The sequence below is a fragment of the Piliocolobus tephrosceles genome, chromosome 15 (assembly GCF_002776525.5).
Source record: "Piliocolobus tephrosceles isolate RC106 chromosome 15, ASM277652v3, whole genome shotgun sequence".
In the NCBI taxonomy this organism is placed as follows: Eukaryota; Metazoa; Chordata; class Mammalia; order Primates; family Cercopithecidae; genus Piliocolobus; species Piliocolobus tephrosceles.
The window spans coordinates 9,727,080-9,748,301 of NC_045448.1; the positions used below are offsets into that span (position 1 = coordinate 9,727,080).

Below are 21,222 nucleotides of genomic sequence, written 5' to 3' on the forward strand. Positions count from 1 at the left end.
GCAACGTGGGCACGGGGTGCGGAGGCCTGAGTGAGCGAAGAAGGAGGTGGCTCCACGGCCCGCGCTCGTCGCGGAGGGGATGGCCGGGGACGCCGGGGCCGGCGGCCAGGCGCGAGCGGGGGCGCTCTCGGTGCGCGCGGAGGTCGGCGGGTGCGCGCCGCAGCCGCCGCGCTCCCTCTCCAGTCAGGGCAGGCACTTAAGACCGCGAGCCGGGCGCGCAGTCCCGGGCGCAACCTCGCGGAACGCGCGGCCCTTGCCCCCAGCCCGCGCCGCTCGACCCCGTCAGCCCCGCCCCAGCGCCCCCTCTCTGACCAATCAGGAGGCACGGTCGGCCTCCCAGCCCCGAGGCCCCACCCCCAGCCGGCGCATCGCCAGCCAATGAGCGGCCGAGCCCGGCGCCCAGTGCGCGCAGCCCGCGCGGAGCCGGCTCAGAGCGAGAAAAGCTAACCCAACCCGTCGGGGCCGCCGCTCCGGACCCGCAGCCACCGCCGCCTCCTCCCCCCGGATCGGGTGTACTGTCCCAACCCGAAAGTCCAGTTCTGCGGCCCGGCAGCGGCGAGCGGGCGCGATGACACAGGAGTACGACAAGTGAGTGAGGCGCGGGAGTCCGGCCGCCGCGGGGGGGCCGCGCTGAGGGGCCGCACCTGCAGCGAGCGAGCCGGGCGCAGACCCGAGGCCTCGCGGGCCGGCGGGCGGGCGGGCGCGGGGCGCGGGCCGGGGGCCGCTGTCCACTCCACGCCGCCACGGCCTCTGCCCCTTAACCCTGCCCGGCTCTTTGTTCGGTCGAAGCCTCGGGAGGAGAGACCCCGTCCTCGGGGAAACTCGACACCGGAGGGGCCGCCCTCCTCCCCTCCTCCCCGGCCAGGTGGGGCCCACTCGGGCGCGCACCTTGGGCTCGGGGTCCCCGGCGCGGTCGGGTGCGGCGCGAGGTTGGGGCGCCGCCAACGCCCCCGGGCCTCCCCGCCCCAGTCTCCTGCCCGGTCGGCCTCAGGAGCCCGGTGGGGAGCTCGCCGCGTCGGGACAGGTGGACTTCTCCAGGTAATCTGTGGTCTCAGGCTCGTCACTCGGCGACCTGCTGGAACTTCCAAAACAGAAATGTAGGGGAAGGTTGAAGTGCCCCGATGTCCGGGCGTTTACTTTTCACTAGCTGGCGGTATGAGTGGGAAAACGGCTGTAGGAGTTATTTTGCCACTTGCATCATTGATGGTAATTACAGATTACCGTGTTTTTAGTGCTTGAGAGAATCAGGAGGATGAAACTTTGAAATCTGGGTGTTAAACGAGAAAGTACTGTACAAGCTAATATGCCTTTTAGAGTTTATGATTTAAAAGCATATTTCGACAAATGTAAGGTGGTAATGTAATAAAGCATGGGGGATTAACTGGGCAGGGGATATTTCTGTATTTGCAGCTTTTCTGAAAATATATAATTGTTCTAAAATTTTTAAAAACTTACTAAAGGACAAAAAAAGGGAAATCACACCAAGTCAGTCAGTATATTTCAGATCAGTTAAGTTTAAGGCAGATAGGTTCCCCTGCCAGTTTCTTAGTTATTTGTGAAGGATCGGTTTTTGTCAGTGTGTTCTTTTTCTGGATGAGATAGATATTTTGTATGCAGTATCTTAAATGGATTACTCTTGTGTTGTAGAATATGCAGTGAAATTATTGCCTGAAACATATTTGAGAAGTCTGAGAGATCGCTGACGCAGGGTTTTAAGGCTCACCTGAAAGTGATGAGCCTTCAGCGACTGAAGCCTCCTCCTTCCTGACTGTCATGAGGAAGTAGACAAAGGCAACTAGTTTTGTGTTTATTTCTTGACGTATAGTTTAGATAAGGCAAAGTTTCCAAAGCTAACATTTTGGCCTTAGGCAGGCTTTGGAAATATGAAACAGCTTCAGGGTGATTCCAAACATAAAGCCATTTCTCTATTTTCTATTGCTTGTACAAATTTGGGATGTGGGTGGGAGAAGAAGGAAGTTGAAAACTAGCATGAAGGGAATTGAACAGCCAAGTGCTGTCATAGTCTTCGGGAGGTAGCTATTACGCTATTAATTATAGCTTAGCAATATACCAGTAAATCAGTCCATGGCACCACCCGTTCAGTAGCTGTTGTACTCTGGTACTGATGGCTCAGGGAATGCCACTTTGTATATTTCTTTATTTTCTTAAAAGTTGAGATTTGTGTAAGCAATCTCCATTTTTGGACAAATGATCTGCTCGCTTTGAACAGCCTTTTATGTTTGTTTTGTGTTAAAATAGTATACCACCTCAAGACTTCCTTACCAAATGTAAGATTTATGCCATGAGTGAGTAAAAACATTGGCTTTCACATAACACTTCATTTTGACTGAGGATACATTGTTGGATTTTTTTCCCCCTTTTTTGAAGATGTTCTCCTTTTTCTAAATCTATCTGTTTTTAAAGGCCCTGGGTGATTCCCAAACCCTAACCTTTGTTGATTACTTGAAAAGATAATCAGTCTTTCTACATTCACTTTTAAAATAGGTAGGTCACCTTTAGGCCATTTACATATTTCATTTGTGTGTTGCAATGAGAGCCAGTCCTTCAATTTGCTTGTTAGAATAGTAATAATTCAGAGGCGTTCCAAACATTTAAAATTTATTTTTCTCCTTGAAAATAAACTGCTTTGTTTTACTAGAGTCAGTGTTCCATTTTTTCTCTTTATTGACTTATTAAATAGTACCAACTGAACAGTTGTTGAGACTGTTTACATTTCAGGTTTTTGGAATTAGTAATGTTTGCTTTAATCTTTTAAATTAAATCTTCTGTAAGGTTTCACTAAGATCGCCATTGATTTTTTTGGATTTTTCCCACCAAACTACAGTGTTAAAATGAAACAGTTCTTGTGCAGTGTGGAAAACTAGTAAAGACTTTTTAAAAGCCAGATTTTCCCACCTATTTTTTTTTTTAAATCATTTTGTTCAGTGGCTTCATTTATTGTTGGAGATTCTTAAGTGTTTATCTCTAAGATAAACAGTTAACTCCCATGCCAGAAAATTATGCCTCTTTATTGATTTACAGTCCCCTTTGGCCACATTCCATGCTCAATCTGCTGGTAATCAGTAGAATATTCTGGCTTTCTCATATACCCCCAAGGATTGCGCGAAGTATCCCTTTTTCTTTCTGCTGCTTCTCCCCTCCCCACTGTGTTCAGGTAGGAATTTTTAAGGCCTGGCAGCCACAGTAGAGAGGGAATAACATAGCAGTGTGATGAACGGCACATGGTCTTCTCAAGAGGGGACGGTCCTGATTGTTGTTGGAAGAGAACAGATATTCTCTTTTCCTTACTGTGTCCTCCTGTTTGTTTATGGAAAGTATTTGAATAGCGTGGCATTTTCTCAGGGATGGTTTTGTTTTGCTTTTTTGCCAAATTGTGTATCCTGAGTTCCATGTGTAAGTGAACTGCCAGTTCTCTGGCTGCCTAGACACTTTATGTCTTACTGTGGGACCCATTGGTCTGCACTTAATGTGGTTTGTCTTCTGGTCTTGTCTTAATTTGACTTCCTAGGGTCATTGATGAAACAATAAGCTGTTTTATAGGAATGTCAAGGAATTGGTAGCTTATGATGCCTTGCAGTAGAAAAGTATGTGTTTTTTTGTTTTTGTTTTTTTAATTTCTCTGAAGCAAACGGCCAGTGTTGGTTCTTCAGAATGAAGCACTTTATCCACAGCGGCGGTCCTACACTAGTGAGGATGAGGCCTGGAAATCTTTCCTGGAAAACCCTCTCACTGCAGCGACCAAAGCGATGATGAGCATCAATGGAGACGAAGACAGCGCTGCTGCGCTGGGCCTGCTCTATGACTACTACAAGGTGGGTTTGCCTGCCTTTAAAACCCTTAACAGCAGTCTCCAATGCACTTGATTCAGCAGCATATAAAACAGTCATTTGCTGGTAGAATGCCAGGCAAGTTGCTTCTGTAGTGACTATAAATAGTTTAATGAGTACTTTGACTTACTGTGGTTCAAAGCTAAGAATCTGTGATTGTAGAATCAAAGGGTTGTTTTTAAAACATGCAAAGCAGTCAGCTGCTGTGGCTATATCCAGAAGGTGAAACCACCATAAAAGAGGATGCTAGATGTGTCTTCTTGGGTTTGAGCATCTCACTGAAGGTGGTTCTTAGTGCCATGGAAAGTGGGCGGGGCTCATTTACCTTTCACCTTCATTCCTGTGTAGTCAGGATGATTTCCTTTCCCGAAATGATACTACAGAGCCTTTGAAACCATATTCTCTAGTGTAGGACTGTCTAGTTCCAAGATCAGGATATGTTTTGTTGCTTGTTTCTAGAGATTTGGAGTAGTCTTATAATCTATACTCTGCATGGAATTTTACATGGTTTTCATTATTTGGAAATGACACTACTGATCTCTGTCATCATCATCATTGTCCTGATAACACTAGCTGTCACTGTTATGCTAGACATGTTACCAGCCTGTGTGTGACTTCTCACTCAGAGGTCATAGCTAGGATGTATGCATCTGGGGCCCTAGTCTGGTTCATGGCCGAGGCCACTGTCTTTCTAATGCAGGGTGCATACCGCTTTTCTTCTGGGTTCACCTCTCCATTCTTCCTTCTGACCAGGAACACACATTTGGGGGTGGCTACGTCTTTAGGGTGCTACTTAAAACAGCAGACTACATTGAAGCACAGCTTTGCCATGGGGCCTTTGTCTCATTGTCACTCTGTGTGACTAACTTGTGTAATCATTGTGTTGTCATCAGTACCTGTATGAAAACAGGATCTGTTTGGGATTACCAGAAGCTTCTGAATGACAAGCATCTTCTCATGAATTTAGTGTATATTTTTTACAGTTTATTTTTGCTATATTTTTGTTTTAAAAACTTTCAAACCTACATAAAACTTAAGAGGATAATTAATTCCCGAATACCTTTACCCAGAATCACCAGTTGCTGGCCATTGGCTACATTCTGGCACTGTATTCTTTCCTTAATATAAGAAATACAGAGGTGAAAAAAGCCTAGGAGATAGTTTTATTATTAAAATTAGGGTGATTAGCCTGAGCAACATGACGAGACCCTGTCTCTACCCAAAAATAAATAAATAAATAAATAATTAAATACAGAAATTCGCTAGTTAATACACGCATGCCTGTAGTGTCAGCTATCACTTAAGCCTGGGAGTTGGAGGCTACAGTGAGCTGAGATCATGCCATATCCCTACACTGCAGCCTGGGTGACAGAGACAGACCCTATCTCCAAAAAAAAAAAAAAAAAAAAAAAAATTGGGTGATTATTTCCAAGTATGAGACCATGTGTCTAACTAAGTTGGGGCTAGGGATTGAGGTAAGGTCTTTTTTCTTTGAATATGAACAGAAACTTGTGTAATCACTAATGATGCTAGAAGAAACCCTTACCAGGGAAACATAGCCATGAAGAGTTCCTTTGAAGTGGAAATTATTATATATCTGTTCTTATAGCTTGTTTTATTGACTTACTATAAATTAAGTTCCTAAAACATTTATTATGAAGTTGCACATTTTTAACTGAAACTTTTGAGAATGGGAGAAACTTGTTGGTACAAGTTTCGTGCCAGAAAGACCAGTGTAATAACACTAGGTATACTACCCCTGTGTCTCATAAGCAAATAAATCCTCACGTCTGTCTGTGAAGGGTGACAATTTCCGTGGTATTTATTTGTCAGACTTCTTGTGATAGGTGTAAATTTATTTTCTCTTCTTCTTCTTCTTTTTAATTTTTCATTTAGTATTATTATTATTTTTAGCAGCAGAGTCTCACTCTTACCCAGGCTGGAGTGTAGTGGTGCAGTCATAGCTCGGTGCAGCCTCAACCTCCTGGGGTTGAATGATTCTCCTGCCTTAGCTTCTTGAGTAACTAGGACTATAGGTCATGCCTGGCTAATTTTAAAATTTTTTGTAGAGACAGAGTCTCACTATGTTGCCCAGGCTGGTCTAAAATTCCTGGCCTCAGGTAATCTTCCTGCCTTAGCCTCCCAAAGTATTAGGATTACAGACGTGAGCCACTGTGCCTGGCCTATTTTCTTTTTTAAATAAACTGAATTGTTTGTTTCAGGTCTTTGGTTGTAAGCATCTGTCATTATTACATAATAATTTTGATAAAGCTTGAAAAGCATATTGTTAATAGAGAAGCAGTGGTTTTTATGTTTGTTTTTTTGTTTTTTAATTTTTATTTTATTATTTTTTTATATAGAGTCTCGCTCTGTTGCCCAGGCTGGAGTACAGTGGCACAATCTCAACTCACTGCAACCTCCGCCTCCTGGGTTCAAGCGATTCTCTTGCCTCAGCCTCCTGCCTACAGGAGGCTGTAGCTGGGACTACAGGCGTGCGCCACCATGCCCGGCTAATTTTTTGTATTTTTAGTAGAGACGGGGTTTCACCGTGTTGGCCAGGATGGTCTTGATCTCTTGACCTCGTCATCTACCCGCCTCGGCCTCCCAAAGTGCTAGGATTACATGTGTGAGCCACCGCGCCCGGCCAGCAGTGTTTTGTCTTTAATGGTGAAAACAAGGATGCAGGAATAGAATTTTCACGCTGAAAGCCATTTTTAAGCACCTTAGCCATTTTGGAGCATGCAATGGTGTAAAATCTCAGTTGAGTTATTTCTACAGGACACTCACTAACGTTTGCCTACTTTTCACTTCCCTTGCAAAGAAAAGAACCAAAAAAGGAATAGAACACTGAGTTAGACTTGTCCTTTGGGTGATGGACATATGAATCCCAGCATATCTAAAGACAGTGATCATATGAAGCCCTCATTTGGATCTTAGAAGAAATGAACGGTTAACATGGCTGTTCCTTCTGCTTTTGCATTTGATCTGAATGGAGAGTAGTAGGAAAGAGCCCTGAGAAAGTTGGAAGAGCTCTGTTGTGTTTTCAGTAGCTTCTTCTCTAATGTTGTGTAGATAAACCAGTAAAACCAGGGCAGAGGTATTTCTTTTTTTCTTTTTTTTTTTTTTTTTTGAGTCAGGAAGGGTCTTGCTCTGTCACCCAGGCCGGAGTGCAGTGGCGCAATCTCTGCTCTCTGTAACCTCTGCCCCCGGGCTGAAGCGATCTCCTCACCACAGTCTCTCTTGTGTAGCTGAGACTATAGGCACATGCCACCACGCCTGGCTGATTTTTAAATTTTTTTTGTAGAAATGAGTTTCACTATATTACCCAGGCTGGTGTCAAACTCCTGGGCTCAAACAGTCCTCCCACCTTGGCCTCCCGAAGTGGCTGGGATTACAGACATGAGCCACCAGCTTCGGCCAGTGGAAGTATTTCTTTGAAGAGATGAGACCCAAACTCCATGACAGAATAAATGTATCATGCCCTGAGTTTATTTGGCAACTCAATAACACTTACTTTTTACAAATTAACCAGATGGGTGACTAGATTTTAAGCTCATTGAGGGCAGATACTGTCTTTTTCTTTGTGTGTCCCCATAGCCTGATGTTTGTTAGGCAACCAGTAGATAAATGAATGATTGAATTTACTGAAAAATAAAAGGCTGTATCTTTGGGTAAACTGCACTTCACTGGATAAGAGCTAAATTCTTTTCATGTGTGCTAATATCAGGTTCCAAGAGAGAGAAGGTCATCAACAGCAAAGCCAGAGGTGGAGCACCCCGAACCAGATCACAGCAAAAGGTAACATTCACTGCATAACAGCGTAAAGAGTGCAGGGGGAAATGCCACGTTTCTATAACAGCAAAATGGGATTTTGTTTGAATGAACAACTACTAGTGGAAGAGATAGGTAAGCTGGACGCTTATTATCTAAATTCAGATTTCATCACTGATTTGCCTCTGTTGCTCTGAAAAGTTCCTTTTTTCTTTGGGCACAGTAGTTGCCTTTTCTAGAATGAAAGCACTAACTTTCTCCTCCTCCAAAGGGATAGTTTTAGTAATAACTTAAGTATTTGCTTATTTGTTTTTGAAGTTTTCTTTAGAAGATGTGGCAGTGGTCCATTAAAAAAATTAAGTACCAATTGACTCTTAACAGCTGCCTAAGTAAAATTGAATAAAGCAAGTTAAATTGTATTCAAATTCCTGTTGAAATTATTTGTGAAATATTTTAGATTAAAGCGTTCAGAAAATTTAATTAATGCTTGTCTTTATAGCCATGAAAAACTTTAAAAAGACACCTTTTAAATTGCCCTGTGTTTTATTATCAATCAAGGAATAAAACATATTTAAAGGAAGAATGATCGTCACCCAGTATCCCATTATCCTGATGATTGCTTTATTCATTGTTTTGGTGTGCATGCAAATTGTATGTGGCTGTGGTTTTGTTCACAGATAGGATTTGGTGGTATACTTTCTTCTACTTAGTTTGTTTCGTAAACATTTTCTCTGTGTTTTAATCTTCATAATTATCCTTTGGAAGAGGACTCGTGGCTTTTTTACTTTTCGTTATGGGCATTTTCAAACATAATACAAATAGAGAAATAGTGTAAGCCCACATGTATCCATGACCAGCTTCAGCAGTTATCAACACAATTCCTCGTTTGATGTATTCTTCCGTCTTCTTCAACTTTGAGATTAATTCATGTTTTTATTTTATTTATTTTTGCTGGAACGTTCTGAAGCAAACTCTAAATATCCTTATAATTGCCGCTATACCTAGTTTTCACTATTTTGAAGCCTTAAGGAACAACTTTCTAGATTTTTTTCTGTTTTAGGATAAATTCCTGGGAGTGAATTTATGGTTCAGGGTTCAAACAGTTTTATTGATCTTGAAATGTACAGAATTCCCAATTTGCCTGTTTCTTAAAGCTTCAGGCTATATGATTTCTGGGAGCTTTGAAAACTCATTCATTTTACCCACTGGAAATCATCTTGTATTGCTCAAATTATTTATCAAACCAAAATTTAATTTTAGAAAAAGCAGATGTGTCTACTGATATAACGTAACAATAGGTTTTCTTGGGTGAAAGAGAAAGCCAGGCCGGGTGCGGTGGCTCACGCCTGTAATCCCAGCACTTCGGAAGGCTGAGGCAGGTGGATCACCTTAGGTCAGGAGTTCGAGACCAGCCTGGGCAACATGGTGAAACCTAGTCTCTACTAAAAGTACAAAAATGAGCCGAATGTGGTGGCACGTGCCTGTAATCCCAGCTACTTGCGAGGCTGAGGCAGGAGAATCGCTTGAACCCGGGAGGTGGAGGTTGTAGTTAGCCAAAATCATGCCATTGCACACCAGCCTGGGCCACAAGGGCAAGACTCTGTCTCAAAAAAAAAAAAGAAAGAAGGAGAAAGCCAAATGTCATAGGTGGTTGGAAAAGTGGTGACCAAGTAATAATGGCTCATACTTCTTGAAGACTGTGTGTCAGGCATTATTATACACATTTTAGTGTATCATCTCATCTCAACCTGATGAGAATGCATGCCATTATTGTCCCCATTTTACAGGTGAGGATTCAGTTACTAAAAGATGAAGTAGCTTGCTCAGGTGACACAGAACTTGAACCCAGGCAGTTTGACCCTGGCGTCTATGCTGTAACCCCAGTTGATCAGATCACATAGCTTCAGGTTTCTAGTAAAACATAGTAATTTTTTTTTTTTTTTAGGATTATGGAAAGTAAAGCTTGTTAGAGGAGAGCTCTGAGTACTTAGTATTTCAAATGAAATTTTACTTAATATGTTTCGATTTTATTTGAATGATAACCAGAAAGCCTTTTCCCCTTTACCTAGTAATGGGTAGTTTCGATGTTTTCTGTTTATTCCCTGTCAAGTGTATTGTTATTGCACAGGACCCAACAGCCCAGTGCCATTAGGAAAATAAAAATTGTCAAAGAACTACATCAACATCGAGTTTGAAAGCAGTTTTCTTTTCTTAAAGAAACAGCATACCAATCGTGACAGAGCAGCCCCTCATTTCTGCTGGAGAAAACAGAGTGCAAGTACTGAAAAATGTGCCGTTTAACATTGTCCTTCCCCATGGCAACCAGCTGGGCATTGATAAGAGAGGCCATCTGACAGCTCCAGATACGACAGTCACTGTCTCCATAGCAACGATGCCTACCCACTCCATCAAGACAGAAACCCAGCCGCATGGCTTTGCTGTGGGAATCCCCCCAGCAGTGTATCATCCTGAGCCCACTGAGCGGGTGGTGGTTTTCGATCGGAATCTCAGTACTGACCAGTTCAGCTCTGGTGCTCAAGCCCCAAATGCTCAAAGGCGAACTCCAGACTCGACCTTCTCAGAGACCTTCAAGGAAGGCGTTCAGGAGGTACAGGAAACAAACATCTTCCTAAGACGCCTGTGTGTTTGTATAAGTATTGGGTTCCACGTTTTCCTTGTTATGTAAGCGTGAAACTCGGCCTGAAATGAATGGATTAGGAATAAAAGATTTTTTTTTTTTTTAAGAGAAAAGGCCCATGGGTATAATTTGGAAGCTAAACCTATAAAACCAGAAGTTGTTATCAAGGGTGCATGGCTAATCTTACCAGCAGCTGAGTTAACAATTATGATTTCAGCTAAGTGATTTGCTGGAGAAAGAGAAAGAGAACCCCATACATAATCTTCTGTTGACCACAGGTAGATTCTCATAGTCTGTTTTTAGCAATTCTCCCAGCGCCAAACAAGCTCCCTGGAACTGGTCTTTCTATAAAATGAGTTATTATGTCTTTGCTTGATGTTTCTTGGTTGGCAATATAGTCAGGGAGAGCACAAATGCATTGTGTGAAGTTTACAAATTAATTCCAAATAGTTCTGGGGGTTCTATGGTGATGAATACCTCACTCAGCTAAAAGTTAGGGACTGAAGGTGTTAGAAACCTTACTTAATGACTCGGTGAGGTAAAGAGCATCCATCTCTGCATGTGGAGTTAGGGGCAGAATGTTAGCCTTTCCCGAGAAAATGCACCACATCTCTTCAGTGTGGTGTGAACTTGATGCTGTGTCTTAACTTGATAAAATGATAGGGTGACTCTTTAAAGTCATGACATTTTGGTTGCAGATCTAGTGTTTGAACAGAGCTGGGATGTGTGTGAAAGACAGAAAAGGGGGTCGTGAGTCAGAAGCACTTAGTGGGGATACCTATACAGCTTGTTGTCATTTACTTGAGTGGCATATAAAAGTGGATATTTTCTCTGTTTTAATTTTTTTAATATTTGTAGTTTCAACATTTTTATTCAAAAATAAATATGGAAAGGATAGTGGGTTGCTGTAAGCCACATACTTTTATGCAGTACCAGAGCTTGGTCTTTAGTAACCATGATAACCAGTTAAATAGTTGTGGCTTATCACATTGATATTTCAGGTTTTCTTCCCCTCGGATCTCAGTCTGCGGATGCCTGGCATGAATTCAGAGGACTATGTTTTTGACAGTGTTTCTGGGTAATAGATGTCTTTTAATTTGATTTTTAATTTGCAGCTTTTATAACTTACTCCTTTCACATTAACTTGATAAATCAAAGGTGGCTTTAGCAGGCTTTCCCCTTATCTTACTACTTTTACTGTGGTACAGTCTTGGGTAGAGGACATCTGCTTCAGTGCTTTTAATTTTGAACTCTTTAAACTATGTTTCAAGTTTCCTTAATTCTTGGTGTTGGTGCTTTTTCTTTCTTTTGGTTTCTTTATGTGATGGTAGTAGAATGGAATCTAATAGGAGAGATGACGGGATTAAATTAGGTCTCTGAGTTCCTTTCTGTTGCCAAAAATATATAATTAGGTGAGAATTTAGGAGGAATATCAAGTGATAAAAAAGTGATAAAAGCTTTTTTTTTTTATCAGCCTCACTAACGATAAAATAAATGAAGTCAACTCTTTTCTGAGCTGACAACTTTCTTTTGACCTCACAAAATCGTATCTCACTCTGGCAATATGAATATTTTTCATGTTAATTGGGAACTCATATTTTGTTTTATGTGTTTTTTACATGTGTTATATTTTATGGTTTTAAAAGTGTCTAAGATTTTATGGGAACTAAAACTTCCCTCATAGATCTGCCTGAAGATGCAGGAGTCCCAAACGGAAATGCCTTTAGGGTTTGGGATAGGGGTCAGCTAACTTTTTCTATAAAGAGTCAGAGAGTAAATATTTCAGGCTTTGTGGGCCATACAACCTCTGTATGTTTTTGCAACTACCCTGGTCTGCTGCTGTGCAAAAGCAGCCATAGGTAATATGTAAACAAATGATGTGGCTATGTGCTAATAAAACTTTAGTTACAAAAATAGGTGCAATCTGCTGAGCCGTGGCCTGGGCAGGAAAAATAACTTTAGGGGCACATATGAGTGGTAGTGTTAGGTAATAGGTAATGTCGAGAATTGGGGAGTGCCTGCTATTAAAGACATTTAAATTACAAGTAGAAACAACAAAAAAGTGCTATATAGGCCAAAAGGAATTTAGTCAGAGGAACACCAGCCACCTGTCTGAAACCTCTGCTGGAGAAATACCAGATTGGCAGCATGTCTTGTGAGAAGTTCCTTCCAAAGTCCTTTCCACCTATTAGTATCTTTAATATCTCAAGCCCTCAAACTCAGGATGTCCGATTGCTAACATCCATCACATCATAGAATTTTTAATCGGCAATAATTTGTACTTCCACATCTGAGAGACTTGAGAATTTTCAGCTGCTGAGTACTTTTGTTCCAGATTTTCTTTATCATGAAAAAGATAGCAAATGCTATTTATAATATGACGTATAGCAAACTTCCACGAGAGTAGATTTAGAGACCTGTGACTTTTTTTGTCCGTTAGGAACAACTTTGAATATACCCTAGAAGCTTCAAAATCACTTCGACAGAAGCCGGGAGATAGTACCATGACATACCTGAACAAAGGCCAGTTCTATCCGATCACCTTAAAGGAAGTGAGCAGCAATGAAGGAATCCATCATCCCATCAGCAAAGTTCGAGTAAGTTCTGATCTTAGTCCTGTTCTCTAGGAAAGCTAGTCAGAGTCTAACATTTCTAGGTCTGAAGCAGCTCTGAATGACTGCCTGAAATTGCAGCTTTAAGCTTTCACTGTAAAATATAATATTAAATACATTTTCAAAAACATACTCACCCTTCAATGTCTTTATGTTGTAATGCATTCTCTTTCACAGAGTGTGATCATGGTGGTTTTTGCTGAAGACAAAAGCAGAGAAGATCAGTTAAGGCATTGGAAGTACTGGCACTCCCGGCAGCACACTGCTAAACAAAGATGCATTGACATAGGTAAGCAGCTCAAGAGCCCGCTCTTATTCCCAGAGGTACAGCCATCCAGTTTCTAAATCCAGTTATTTTTGGCAGTGATCAGCTTCCTGCCGAAAGCATTTGAATTTTTATGCCAGCTACTGATCTGTTCCAAACGCTGTCCTCGGCCTCCTGGAACCAGTGCACTCACCATTCCTCCCATGCAGTAATGGGACATGTGCCCACGTGGTGGCTTTCCACAGGACACTAGGGCCAGAAGCCATGTAGCTGGCTAACCTGAGAATGTCCCCACTTTTCAGTCTGCAATTGCTTTAAGGGGTAATATCTTCTTTAATAGATTCTGATTATTATTTGGACATGATGGAGATAGAGAAAAAAAAAAAGTAAAAGAAAATAAGTAAAAAAAGATACTGCTGCTGTGCAGTTGCCTAACAGTCTTCCCTAGTCATGTGCTAAACTGTGTAACTAACCTATCTGTGAGCTGTAGTGGCAAACCTGTGCAAATTCGTATTTACTGAAGTAACGTTACACAGATCTCTATCCTTGCCATGTGTGTTATTTTCATGTAAAACCATTGTATCACAGATGGCTGTTAATATTAGTGTTACTTTTTTCCTTTACCTTTTGTAATGCTCTTGTTGCCTTTTCAGGAGAATGAGAACTCAGTTCTAATCTTGGTTCTACAGAGTAGTTTTGTGACCTTGGGACTGTTATTTAAACTTTTTAGACCTAAATTTCCTAATTGTGACATAATGAGATTGAATTAAATATGTCTAAGCTTGCCTCTATTACAAAAACTCTGTGATTCTTTTTCTTCATATTTTGAACTTCTTCTAACCAAACAAAAAGTTGAGTTGTCCATAGGTGATAATGTTAAAAAATAGATCTTATTTTGAACTGCTGGGATCCCATGTTAAAACTAAAACTCATGAGTTTTCATTTTCTCTTCCCCTGCTTCCTATAGCTGACTATAAAGAAAGCTTCAACACTATCAGTAACATCGAGGAGATTGCGTATAACGCCATTTCCTTCACGTGGGACATCAACGATGAAGCAAAGGTGGGTGGTGAGGTCTGGGCGCCTTATGTCCAGCCGTTTGAGAATGGGAGGAGTTTAATGATTTGACAACTGATTTTTTTTTTCCCACAGTTTTATGTGTTTTCATTCTCAGGTGTTATGAAACTATCCTCTCCCCTTTCTATTCTCCCCTCCTCCAAAACAGATCATTTTTGTTGCCATCCTTTGCGTGGAGTCCAGTGTGTGTGAAACACCGCGATTAAGTTGCAGTCTGCCACTCCTGCCTGTTCAGCCTTGAGTCTGACTCCCCATTCGCTTTGCCTCATTTCCTCATTTGCACGGTGGAGGTGCTTTCTGTCTCCTCCCTCTATTCAAGGAAGTGTAAGGAGTCATGAAACAAAGCCCATCAAACTGTTGGAGTGTCTTTAAGAAAGGCTCTTAAATATAAGTGATTATTAATAGTATTCTGTTTCACATCATCACCTTGTAAATATGATTCCGTGTTAAGATTCTTTTGTCTTGTGCTTTTCCCATTGAAGAATTGCCTCCAATTCAGATGAAGTAACTAACTGGCTAGAGTTACTCCATCTGGGTGACTCTAATGAGACTTTTTGTGCCCTTTAAGACAAATTCATCATATTCTTAAGTCCTTTCTGCCTTTCCTCTGCCTTCTTCCCTGTGAGTGTGATCCTTCTCTTCACTCCATTATTATAGTTCCTGTATTTCTTTCTTTCTTTGGATTGCTTTAAAAACTGGGAACTCAAGAAACTGAATAGAGGCCAGAAGTGGTGCTTCACACCTGTAATCCCAGCACTTTGGGAGGCTGTGGCGGGTGGATCACTTGAGGCCAAGAGTTTGGTGAAACTGGCCAACATGGTGAAACCCTATCTCTTCTAAAACTACAAAAAGTTGCCAGGCGTGGTGGCACACGCCTCTAATCCCAGCTACTCTGGAGATTGAGGCAGGAGAATCTTGAACCCGGGAGGCAGGGGTTACAGTGAGCTGAGATAATGCCACTGCTCTCCAACCTGGGCAACAGAGTGAGACGCTGTCCCAAAAAAAAAGAGAGAAAAAAAAAACTCAATAGAAACACAGGTCATTTTTCAGACAGTTGTTAACGGAAAGCTGATCTTTAGTTTTCGTTACAATATTAGGTATAGCATTCTCTCAGAGACCTGGTAGAAAGAAGTTATGTTCATCTTCTTGTCCTTTTTAAGTCTCTGTTTTTTACTTTTTCTTTTATGTATTCAATAAGAATTTTAGTAACTTTAAGAATAAGATACTGTATTAGGCGCTGACTATTAGGGTTTCATTTTATCCTGCCCAAGAATGCTTTTGAAAATCATGTGACTGGGTCTTGAGAGTCACGGTAAGCTTGTATTATAATTGCCCTTCTTTCTTATCATCGTCATCATGTCCAAGACAAACATGTGCCTTTCAGACTGCAGACTCCAGGCAGTTGGGCCCACCAGGCAGTAAGGAAGCTTAGGTAATGGTAGCTTTAGATGGGTTTTCCTGCCAACCACCTCAGTCACATACAATTGTCAGGTGGCTGCATAGTCCAGAATTTGTTGCTTGGCTAAGCAATAAATAGATAAACTTTCCATTTTATATAATTGTTGTTACGGTTGTTTTGAAATTAAATATCATAATAGGACTCAGTCCACTGGCTACTAAGAACAGCCTATAAAAAGTATTGGCCTTGTGCCCCAGGATGCTTTTATTCTTAAAGCAAACTGGAGTGTTACTTGCTATTTGCCATTGGGGCCTCACTGAGAAATTGTGGAGGAGGTGATAAAGAGCCCATAAGTCCTGAGTTTCCTTTTCCAACTTATCCATGACCTTGGGTTAGTCCCTCAGCTCACTAGCTCAGTCCTTTTCCCTTAATCCCCCAGGAGACTCACAAGGTTAGAGTGGCCAACTCTTCTTTATTGGGTGTTGTCAGGATTAATAAGTGCTTGTCAGAGGCTTGGAGATCTTGGCCGAAAAGCCCAGTGCATGGGCAGGGTGCTTTGTTTGTTTGATGTGTCACTCTGGGGTGGGAGTAATGAAAGCCAAGATGACGGGTAGGGATAATGGCTTGTTTTATTCTGAAGGCCTGCAGCGTATTTGTATTAGAAATATTGTTGGGGGAGCGGCTTAAGTAGCCTTAATAGCATTGCTAATTGATGTAGGTAAACTCAGTTTCATTTCCCCTTTCAGACCCCCAGCACTGACGTGATTTTAAGCCTTTGCCTGCCGCCAGAAGGGTGTTGTGCCATTTCTTAATGAGGCTGCCGTCTTTTGAAGCTAGTATCAGGCAGCAACTTCAAGCGCGTGTTCTAATTAAGTATCGAGGTTTTTTGCTTTCCCTGGCCGACTTGGTGTTTTCTGTTTTTATTCTTAAAGTAATTAATGCCTCAGGGCAGCAAGAGTGAACAAGTATACATGCAGAATCCTATATAGTTGGGTTTTTGTTGTTGTTGTTTTTACTATTTTCTGAAAATATCTACTTTCTTGTTCTCATTTAGGATACTTTTGTTGATTTTTTTAACTTTAAGATTTATACTTGGCACATAATAATTGTACGTATTTATGTGATATTTGTTAATGTGACTTCCAGTTCTTTCTTCCTCACAAACATAAGGGTTTATTGGAGCTATGTGGCATTTCCTCCCCTCCCCTTTTAGTGATCTCTAACGTACTCTTTTGGCCATGCCAGGATGAGTAAAACTGAAAATCTGGCCCAGTGTCAACATCTGAATCTTACCTGTAGCTTCTGCTTCTCCATTTGGAAATGATGATAGTTTGAGGATGTTTTGGGTTGAATCGTGAATGCTTTGGTTTACATTCCACTTTGGGAAAAACACTGACGAAGCTAGGACGCATCTCCACTGGCCCTGTGTGCACTCTGTTCATCACCATAAACACATGTCGGCCATTGTCATGGAAACTTTTGGAAGTTTTGGAACTTGTGAAAATTTGTTCCTTTTCCAAGTGGTGGAAGAGAAGGAAGTTGCTTTTTGAGAAGCAGAAATGTCTCAGAAACAGGCCCTTAGTGGGATCTGTCTGTCGTGTAGGTGTATCTCATTCCTTTCATGGTCCTCCCACAAAATTAGATTTGTTTGGGCAGTTAAGAGTCAGAGGTCTCTGGACAGGTTAAAGGCCATCAGGCATTCACATTTCATTGTGAAATAATCAGTTTTCTTCCTGATGCACAGCTGAGATTAGCTGCTTGAGGTAACTGTTGCAGGGAGAAAAAGCAATTGCCTTTGAAGCATTAAAAGATGGAGCTCTGGTAAGATGCTGAAGTTTGGGACTTGTAGGACAAGGTGAGGGCACTGGTCTCCTGCAGAGGAGAGGCCTATGAGCTGAGGGGAGGGGTGCATACAGCGAGGTGGGAGAAAGATATATACAAACTCAGCTGGATCAACATTTTCTCTGGAGCCAGCGGTGTACCTTTGCAGGAATTCAGAACTTATCCCAGAGCCTGCCGTGGACAAGGCGTGGGCTGGATCTAGGCTCCTGCCACTAGTTCCGCCAGCCAGGTAGATAGTGGCATAAGTTTGTGGGAACAGCCTGAGATCTTATATATGACATCGTGTTTTCTTAGGAAAAATGTTTTTATGCCACTTTAAAAATGAACTTTGGGAATGCAGTTTATAAATTGGGGCTGTTTGTTCTGCAGCAATTTCAGTATTTTCTAAACCAAGCGAGGTTAGAATAGGCTGAACTGAATGGGCTGTGCATCTTGGCCTAGAGTGTGATTTCTTGCCTGAGTTGTAAATCTTAAGAGTCTACAACAGCATTGAGATTTGCTGAATGATAAGAAGCAAGGGCCTCTCGAAGCCTGAAGATCTAAAATAAACAGAGGAAAAAGAAGTTAGGGAAAGAGCATTAACTTCTTTGAGTGCCTGTTATATGCTAGGCGCTGTGCTAAGCTGCCTCACCTATGTTCATAGTTAGTGGGGCATGGCTGCCTGCCCAGCACCCATAAAAAGCACTCAGTACTCCATGCAATTACGTGCTTGGTGCTTGGTCATCCAAATGAGGTCTTCTGAGGAAGCTAAACTCTAGACCTTGAAATGAGTAGAAAACGTTATTGACAGGGAAGATTACTTAAAAATGCAGGTATTATTATTAATAGAACAACTTTATGGACTCACTAATATAAATGAGAGCACCTTTGCTCGTAAGAAATAATTTATGTTGGATTATATTATAACGTTTACGTTGAATGAGTAACAGTTAAGCACGGAAGATAAATTATAAACTAAAAAGCTGCTGTATTGGAATCCAGTGAAAACTGGGCCAGCCAGCTCTGAGGGAGACCTGTGAGCCAGCAGGCACTAAAGAAGGGGATGTCTGGGGGTGGTGTGGGGACACCTTTCGTAGAGTCAGCTACCCAGTATGGCAGATGGGAAAACAGCTGCGGTCAAAAGAAATTGCAGGATTTCTTTGATCATCTGTGCGTAGGTATGATCTTCATGAATAGTAAGCACACTGTTAAAGGATATAATGAATCCTGGGAGTACAAAATAAGAGATTTTTCCAGTGGTAACACCTAAATCCTTACACTGTAAAGTGAATTATGTTGTAGTTTTCATTCACACATTTAATTTTAAAAATAGTAACAGCAAGAACTTTCTGCCAGACGTGCGCCAAGCTCCCGCTGGAGTAAGTGACATCAGAGAAGTAGATAGATGTAGAGTCTGACTTGGTTTTACTGTGTTGTGCGTTCCATGGTAAGACACCCTGAAGATTTGGGCATTTCTCCTCAAGTGCTGTGTTTGGAACCTGGTTGCTTTGGAAAGTCTTTATCAAACCTTTGGAAGGAAGCTCTTTGTCCCAGTTTGTGAGCAGGTTGCTCGCAGACAGATGGAACTGCGTCTTTTTCTTGATGGTGTGATCTTATCTCTGGGTGTGCCAGAGCCAATTTCAACATACCTTTGTCTCTTCCCAGTTCAGTCCCTGTCCATTTTTTCCCTTCACTGTGGTGTCTCAGTCTGTGGAGCAGGAGAAGGGGCAGTCAGACACAGGACAAAATCAGAGAGCCTTGTTTCCTGGGGGAAGAAAACCCTGTCAAATCAGAGGACGCTGTGCTTTTACTTTTAATTATGATCTATCAGCTCTAAGAAGGAACTCTGAGGCCTTTGGAAGGGTTGTCCTTCAGAGTCAAATGGTTTATGTCATGGAAAGACTCATGTTACAAAGGAAAGAGGATTAAAGTAGAATTTGGAGCCCAGCTAAGTACCAAGAAGCTTTTCTGTGAGGGAGTCTGTGTTTGGATGGGAAATCAGTATCTCTCTGTTTTGTCTCCTTGTCTCGGCAAAAGCCGATAGAGTTCTTGGTGAGGGATTATTGAGGCTTGTAGAGTCCATTCTGTAAAAGAGGGGTGTAACCATCCTAGTAACCTGAACAAAAGTCTTTCTGCTTGTGGGATGCAGGTTTATGAGTTTAATAAGTTTGTTGTTTTGTCTAAGCATAATATTTGGAATTCATTGTGAGAGTAATTTTTAGTTTGTTTGGACTGAACATATTGCTTGCATTTAGAAGGATTCCATTCTAGTGAAGCACCCATCAAGTGTGCCATTAAAATAAGGTGTTGCCACGTTTGGTTCCATTAGGCAGGGACAGGTTTGGTTTGTTTCACAACTTTAAATTTCCAAGTGTGATGGGAGGAAGGAGCGGGGAGAGAAGTGAGTCAAACATCCTACTTGCAATTGCAATTAAATGAAGACAGGAGATTTAAAACTAAGGGTATACTCCCTGGCCTAAATAGAAAAAGATGTCAGGAAGCACTGTTACTTTTAAAGTGAAGGAGAAGAGGCTTTTAGTGTCTAGGCAGATCACGAAGCTAACTAGAGCTGGATTATTCATGCATTTCTATCCTTAAACCCCAAGGAAAACCCAAGGTGTAGCCGTGGAGGCTTCTGAATTGAGATTTGTTAGATCCCAGGGTTTTCTCTTATGCAGTTTAACAATACATATCTATTAAAATAAAAAACGAAATGTTCTGTACCAGAGTCGAGATAGTCACATTCCTGTATAGGGAACGAATAGTCTTTAGAGTTGTAGCTTGATCAGTGTTGGAAATAACAAGAAAACTTCCTGGATTGGAAATTTGTAGAGAATGCCTTTAATTAGCTGATATAGAATAAAGTCTTTATTTAGCAATTGGACAATTTTCTTTGACGAAGCTGCTGTTTTCGGGGTGATTGTGAGGATGATTTCTCCTAGAAACTTCTCATTTTTTTTTAAAGCTAAGTCTGTTGGACTTTGGCTTGAAGACATGTTCCATGCAGATGTAAAATAAAGTACATCGAACCACAGTAGAGCTTGGAATCCACAGGTAACGAAGCGTACATTTGTCATCGCACAGGCCGGGGGGTAAGGGCCAAGCGGAAGCTGTCTCTGGACCAGGGAGGGACTTGGCAGCTGAAGAAAGCTGTAGTTTGGTAGTGAAACTTGCGTCTTGTGAAACGGATTTCAAGCACCCATGTCTGTGTAGCCTGCGTCTGGGCTGCCACTGGAATTCCTTTTTCTTTTTTTTTTTTTTGGTCAAATTTTCCCCCTTCCTCCACCCTGCCACTGTCAAGAAACAATTGACTCCTCTATAAAACTTTCTTTTTTGATAGCTTGTCACCTTAACCCTCCTTCTCCTAGGTCCTTCCTGGAAATTCTATCTGGGTGGTAGCTTTCTCAAGCTGTCTTTTCAACCAGCTTTGCTACTTGGAAACTAAAGCAGAGAGCTTGACTGTGACCTGACATCATTAGTAGTAACTGAACTTACCCAGCGCAGCAATTTCAAGGCAGCATGGGGCCTTGGAGTTCAGATTTCTTTTATGTGGAGCTCTTCTGCACACAAGACCCTCAGTCCTTTAGTAAATACAGGGCATGCCCTACATTAACTTAGGGATTTTGTTTTTAGCTTTTCCTTGTAAATGAAAGAGAACTTCTGATTGGAAGGCAGCCTGCCCACCAGCTCTTCCTTTCTGGCCCATGGGCTTGCCTGCCCTGTTCTGTGCCTGGTGAGGATGGAATGTGGCCTGTGTGCCTTGTGTCACACCTGCATCCAGTTCTGCATAT

At 41.9% G+C, this 21,222-nt stretch overlaps 1 protein-coding gene across 1 annotated transcript in view; it reads left to right on the forward strand.

Annotated features, from left to right (window-relative positions):
• Positions 1–406: 406 nt before the first annotated feature.
• Positions 407–21,222, forward strand: part of GRHL1 (grainyhead like transcription factor 1) — a 51,756-nt gene continuing 30,940 nt past the window's right edge. The window contains exons 1-8 of the mRNA XM_031934204.1: positions 407–588; positions 3,647–3,833; positions 7,576–7,646; positions 9,837–10,227; positions 11,259–11,335; positions 12,698–12,854; positions 13,047–13,158; positions 14,102–14,196. Of these exons, the coding sequence (XP_031790064.1) occupies positions 569–588; positions 3,647–3,833; positions 7,576–7,646; positions 9,837–10,227; positions 11,259–11,335; positions 12,698–12,854; positions 13,047–13,158; positions 14,102–14,196 (1,110 nt within the window). The 5' untranslated portion in view covers positions 407–568. The remainder of the gene's footprint in view (positions 589–3,646; positions 3,834–7,575; positions 7,647–9,836; positions 10,228–11,258; positions 11,336–12,697; positions 12,855–13,046; positions 13,159–14,101; positions 14,197–21,222) is intronic.